Source organism: Cajanus cajan, chromosome 3, assembly GCF_000230855.2.
Source record: "Cajanus cajan strain Asha chromosome 3, NIPB_CcT2T_4, whole genome shotgun sequence".
Lineage (NCBI taxonomy): Eukaryota > Viridiplantae > Streptophyta > Magnoliopsida > Fabales > Fabaceae > Cajanus > Cajanus cajan.
The window spans coordinates 23,143,781-23,150,026 of NC_138519.1; the positions used below are offsets into that span (position 1 = coordinate 23,143,781).

General features: G+C 35.8%; 1 protein-coding gene across 2 annotated transcripts; it reads right to left on the reverse strand.

Moving 5' to 3' along the window:
- Positions 1-259: 259 nt before the first annotated feature.
- LOC109817898 (serine/threonine-protein kinase D6PKL1) lies at positions 260-5,009 on the reverse strand. 2 transcript variants are annotated; one of them, XM_020383250.3, is made up of 3 exons: positions 4,869-5,009; positions 2,434-3,877; positions 260-1,361 (listed from the first exon to the last, which is right to left on the reverse strand). In XM_020383250.3, the coding sequence occupies exons 2-3, from the start codon at positions 3,837-3,839 to the stop codon at positions 482-484; spliced, it is 2,286 nt and encodes a 761-aa protein (XP_020238839.2). In that variant the 5' UTR covers positions 3,840-3,877; positions 4,869-5,009; the 3' UTR covers positions 260-481. The 2 variants fall into 2 exon arrangements, with proteins under 2 accessions (XP_020238839.2, XP_020238838.2); XM_020383249.3 differs by having other exon boundaries at positions 4,673-4,985.
- Positions 5,010-6,246: the final 1,237 nt, after the last annotated feature.

Genomic DNA, 6,246 nt, shown 5'->3' on the forward strand with positions numbered 1-6,246 from the left:
TTAGAGCACTTATTTTATTTTATTATTTATTTAAAGACTCTTAGCTAATGCAATAATTCTAAAAATGGAACCAGCAACCGCATTTCAAAACAGGCCCTTAAAACCAATTGTGATTGTCCCTTATCATTGTTCTAAGAGCATTTTATGTTAACTGCCATGATAATCAATAGACTCAAAGAAGTAAAAGCACACAACATTGCCATCAGCTGCACCTGATAACATCAGAAATCTTGCCTCAAAACTGTAGAAAGATTATAAATTTCGTGAGAAGTATTTAAATTCTGTATAGAAATACTACATTATGGATTATCCATAGGAATTATGGGATCAGACATAAAGAACCTAGTCTAAACTTGAGGTATCATATTTCCAACTGAAATGGAGTTTTACTAAGCTGAAATGACATGGTAATGCTGGGCAGCACCCATGAAAATGACTAATAATGGCAAATACAATAAAAAAGCAGATTGAGGAATCCAAACTAAAAGAACTCAAAGTCCAGATATTTACCCCCAGACTTCATGTCAGTACCTACTACCCTCTTACTAGTGCTGCCAGTGCCAACTCCAACAGGATCAACTGGTCCAGCCTTCCCTGGTAGTTCATTTTCCACCGGTCTCGGCACTTCTGGCGGTGTGCTGCACCTAATCAACGCCCAGTTCACACCTTCGAAGAAGGGGTGCTGCTTGATCTCAGTTGCACCCCTTTTAACACCAAGCCGATGCTGCGGCTCCTTCACTAGCAAGCCACGGATCAGATCCCTGCTTGCATAACTGGTAGCAGGTGACTCGGGAAACCTGAGCTGCTGACCTACTACATTGAAAAGTGTGGCACGGTTTCCTGACCCTTTGAAAGGGGTTTTCCCATATAACAGCTCATGCAAGAAAATTCCAAATGTCCACCAATCAACTGCACTTCCATGACCTTCTCCTTTGATAATTTCTGGGGCAAGATACTCATGAGTGCCAACGAAGGACATAGATCGAGCTTGTGTAGGCTCGGCAACAAGCTCTGGAAGTGTGCTGGAAGGCAACCCAGGATCAGCTCTTGGCTTCCGAGACTTCTTGTTTTTCTGAGGAAATAACCGAGGGATGAAACATGCAGGTTGGATGCACACTGATGATGGCTCAATACATGCAGGTTGAACACAGAATGCACCACCGGCCCGTTTTGACGGGTCACCATCATAGGAAGTTCTGATAAGAGTAGGTGAAACAGCACATCTGAGGGAAAGATCAAAATCTGATAGCATTATGTGACCATCGTCTCGGACCAACACATTTTCTGGTTTAAGGTCTCTATACACTACTCCAAGCATGTGAAGATATTCAAGAGCAAGCAGGACCTCCGCGGCATAAAACCTATATGGAGAGGAAATGACAACGTGAATAATTATGATGATTCTAAGTCAAACAATAACATTCAAGTGCAAAGGCAAGATATGGAGAGCAAGATGATCATGCACTAGTTTTCTATCACATATTCATAGAAGCCAAAAACATCTTAAAGTAGAATCTTTATAAAATAATATATATGACCATCAATCACATGCATAAGCACAGCTTAGTAGATCAAGAAAACAAGTAAAGATAATATCTTTTTTATCCTGGAAGTAAAAATATAATACTATAAAAGTTTAAGTTATACACACATAAATAGGCATTGAAGATTCTGAATAACTTTGCACCTCAATGCAAGCAAAACTTTGACAAGTAGCTTGGAACACTGCATGATTATAACATCATTTATGCTAGTTTATCAACTATGAAAGACACATGAACTCACAAGAGCACCAGGCGCATGATTCACAACTTCACAAAGATGAAGATAAGACAACCATACACAGAAGACCTATAAAGAGCAGTTAATTTCTCTTCAAATCTTGAACAGAGGCTATTGTTAAAGGGAGACTAGAAGTAGCAATCCATGTACTTAGTTTTTAGTGAAGGAATCATAGGAAAAACATGACCAATGCAATTGCATAAGCCAAATTATAAAATTATACTTTTATCTCAATAAAGGCAAGACACGAAAGAAACAAGAAATAAAAAATAATGTTACTCACTCTAGTACATAATATTAGAGTTTTAGCATGTCATTTTAGTATATCGTAGATTAAGAAAAACAAACAAATGAGAAGTAAAAAGAAGATAAAGTACAAATCCTAAATTACCCCTTTATTTTGAAGATTTTTTTAAAAAAAAAAGGAAATCTCTCCAAATGCAAAAGATTGAGGTACAGGAAAAAATTATCATTTCTCCAGATTAGATAAAGTTTCATGAAAAACAAAAGGTAATTACATCATTGACATTTGAATCCATGCACATAAACACAAAAATACATAGAAATCTCAGTCAATAGCAGATCTTCACGATGGAAAGCATTACAAAGAGCTCAGGTAAAGGAAAGCAACTATGTAAACATAAAGCATACCGTGCAGCATATTCTGAGAAATGCTTCCCAGGCTGCCGCTGCCTTAAAGTGTGAAGATCACCCCCTGGACAATATTCCATTACCAAACACGTGAATCGATCAGTCTCAAAATGCGTATACAAAGTTGGTAGAAATGGATGGTCCAGCAACTGCAATATCTCCCTCTCTGTCTGTGCTCTAGTCAGCTTCTTTCTGCTTGCTAGGGATGCCTTATCCATAACTTTCATTGCAAAATAACACCGAGTTCCACTCAGCTCCGAGAGATATACACTTCCAATGTCACCACATCCTAGTCGTTTGAGTAACCTAAAATGACTCATGCCCAAAATCCCATCTCGTAATCGGATAGCAAGGATAGCCTTCCACCTAGGATCATTTCCTTTGTGAGGCTTATTGGCACTACCAGTAATGTTGCTCCAATTGCTGTCATCGCTGAGGCCGCTGCTATCACTTGCTCTACTAGCACTAGTTTTAGCACTCTCTAGTGAATCCCCCCTTACACTCCCTTTAGTACTATCACAGTTCCTGTCTAAACTAAGCATGCCATCACTAGTCATTGCATCACTCCGATATGTACTAGCACAACTATTAACAATGCTCATAGCAGTGACAACACCAGTACTATCAATACTACTAAGAGGACTCACATTGCCACTAGGAGGCAAAGAAGCATCCCAAACACATTCTTTTTCCTCAGCATCTGGAGGGAGGAGAGAGTTCTCGATATTCTGCGATGCCCGAGGACCCAAAAATGCTATGTTCCCTATATCATTTAGTTCTTCAACCAGACTTTCTTCAGGGGAAAGGGCAGCTGGACTTGGTTTCTTTGCAGGAACACGAATCGAGAGATCTTCCAAAAGAGGGCCTTTTGTAGGCAAGTTCCTGATTAAACATCCAGCCTCAGATTTGTTTTGACCTATAGGCACATAAACAGTTCTCATAAGATCTGTATCAACAGGTTCTGGGGGATGACTAGCACCAGCAAATAAACTTGGATCGCTGTCCTCAAATGAATCGCTGCTTCCCTTCAATGTCTCAACATCAGGCACAAATTCTTCTGCTTCTGGTGAAGGGGCCTTTCCTTTCCATGCTATGGTAGGCTCAAAGGTGAGGGATTCTTCAGAGGATCGAGTATCGAATCCCATATCTTCTTGAACCAAGTATATCCGTGCATTCGTTAACTGAGCCACTTCCCTGAGAGAGGCCAATCGAGTAATTGGCACCTCAACATCCCTTGTTTTGGACAATTGACTCACTTCCCTCACCGAAATTCCACCAACACTCGATCCCTCCCGGCGATTTAGTCTCTGACTTGACTCTCTTGCAGCAGCTGTGTGTGCATTCGATACCTCAACCAGGATAGGCAAGGTCCGAGGAAGCACCTTCGGCTCCACAACCCTCTCCATGTCCCAATATCACTTAAACACTTCCATGTAACAAGTCCCTGTAAATATAAACCATAAGTTCATTCAACAATGGGTTCATATATTTTAACTTGAATTTCAATAAACAACCATATACCAACAAACAAGATGGTGAACATAACCAAGACAAATCTTAAACAGAAGAACTTAAAATGAAACAATAGTGATCCTACTTTGCTCTATTTTAGATTAGACAGATATAAACACAACCACCACTCCAAATTAAATCAACAAGGAAATGTTATACATAGAAAGTCAATTGTAAATAGTAATAATTGTTTGAAGCCTCATCATCAACAAGAAAAAGCTACTCAGCAAAAATTATGTAATGTTAGTGGAATTATGGAATGTCATTGGGCTATTTGGTGCTTGATGACAAAAATATTACTTAGAAAACCTTAAAATTCCAAACCCTTAACAACAAAACACCACCCCAACTTGGAAAATAATAATGAGAGCCAAGCAGATCAGGAAACTACATGGTTACTTGAATCATCAACACACTAACTCCATTTTCAATCAAACCCAACTTTAAAAAATTGTATCCATTCATAGAAACAGAAACCCACAAAACCCAATCTCTTAAAAAAAAATTAAAAAAAGGAAACATATTTATATTAAAAAGAAAAACCCCACATTTTCTTCTATTCACATTGCTTGAGAAACGACAATACCCACATAAACCCAAAAGTTCCAACTTCCAAGCCAAAGTTCTGAGAGAAAAGAGAGATCTTGGCTCCATAAAACAAAAGGGTAGAGAAGAAGAAGAAGAAGAAGAAACAAGGGAAATGGAGCAAAAGGGAGAAAATACAAACCCAGCATTGAAATGAAGGAGAAAACTGTGTAATAATATAATGGGGTTTCCCTTTGTTCCCCACTACTTCAAACCCAACAACAACAACAACAAACACCCTCTTCCTATTTCCTTCAACAACACACCAATTCTCTCTCTCTCTCTCTCTCTCTAGAAATGCAATCGTAAGAGTGAAAGAAAAAAGATTTCCCTCTCACCAGAAGCGAGTTTCTCTCTCACTAAAGTATTGCTCTATGCTGTTGCTGTTGGTGGTGATAGTTATGCTTACATTCTTCAACTTTTTTGCTATTTTGTTCTTCGTCAATTATTTTTTAATGAATTTGATTCTAAGAAAAATACTATTAACACGTTCCCTCACTACACTAGTAACTTTCTTTCACACATTCGTTTTCTTTTTTTATCCATAAAGAAATATAACAACAACAATGTAGATGGAACTTAAATTTTCTTATATCTACTCAACTTTTATTTTAAATCGACCTTAATAATTCATTAGAATACATTTTCTGTTATTAACTTAAAATTATTCAAAATTACATAATATTTTGAGTTTCATTTCATATTTAATAGACTTTACACGTGCTTTTATAGTTTTTAATAAGTATTAGAAAAAATGCGTTAAAAATATGTTGTTAATACTCCTTTATTTTACATGTATTGAACGTCTATAAGTTTTCCTCATCTAATTGCAAAGTATATTGGAAGAGAAATTTATTAATTTTTATAATAATTACATTAAAAATTAAAAATTATAATTAATAGTTAAGACTTACATTGATAATGAAAGAAATTAAAATTTTATTGTATTAATGAATATTTTGTTGTTAGAATTTATTAAATTTTAAAAAAATATATATAAATAAAATTTATTAAATAAATTGTGAGACCTAATAATCAAGAGTATATTTTTATAAATAAAAAAAATTGTATTACATAGTACGGTTAGCATTTTTTTTTAAATTCTTCCACCCATTACCATTTTCATATTTGTTAGTGTTACTTTATTTTTGAAAATTATTAGTCTCTTAAAAGAAAAGAAGAAAAAAAAACTTGTTTCGATGTAATTTTGTTATTTTGTTTTCATTTATTTTGTGTGTAAAGTATTTATAGTTATAAAAGCAAATTATAATAAAATAACATGTTAGTAATATTTAAAAAAAACTAAATAAAACAATTGATATCTAGATAAAAACAACTTTTAGCAAAAGAAAAATTACTAACAGACGAATGATAGGAAGAAAAATTACATAATGTTATTTAAATTATAATATAAAGGTGAATTTTATTTAAACATCATTTATGCTCCTTTTTTGATTTAATTTTGTTGGGAAGATAGAGAAAATGAGAGTGGGACCCACGTGTTGGTTCTTTATGGTACACTTGTTTTCAAAGCACTGTCATCACGTCAAGCCGTTTTCTTTGATCCGCTTTTTGATTTCTCAACATGGCGCGGCGCGTGCTTTCCACTCTCTTCATTTGCGCGTCGCTTTCTTTTTCATTTTCAATTACAAATAGAATATCCCTCGCCAAGATTCTAATGCTTTATTGGGTGAGGTGAAGGTAGGGATGGCAACG

What these genes read in the sequence shown, in the direction of transcription:
- LOC109817898 (XM_020383250.3), bottom strand. Translation starts at nt 3,839, where the DNA reads ATGGAGAGGGTTGTGGAGCCGAAGGTGCTTCCTCGGACCTTGCCTATC. An exon ending in TTCTCAGAATATGCTGCACG is followed by an intron (nt 1,362 to 2,433) that starts GTATGCTTTATG and finishes CTCTCCATATAG; the next exon opens with GTTTTATGCCGCGGAGGTCC.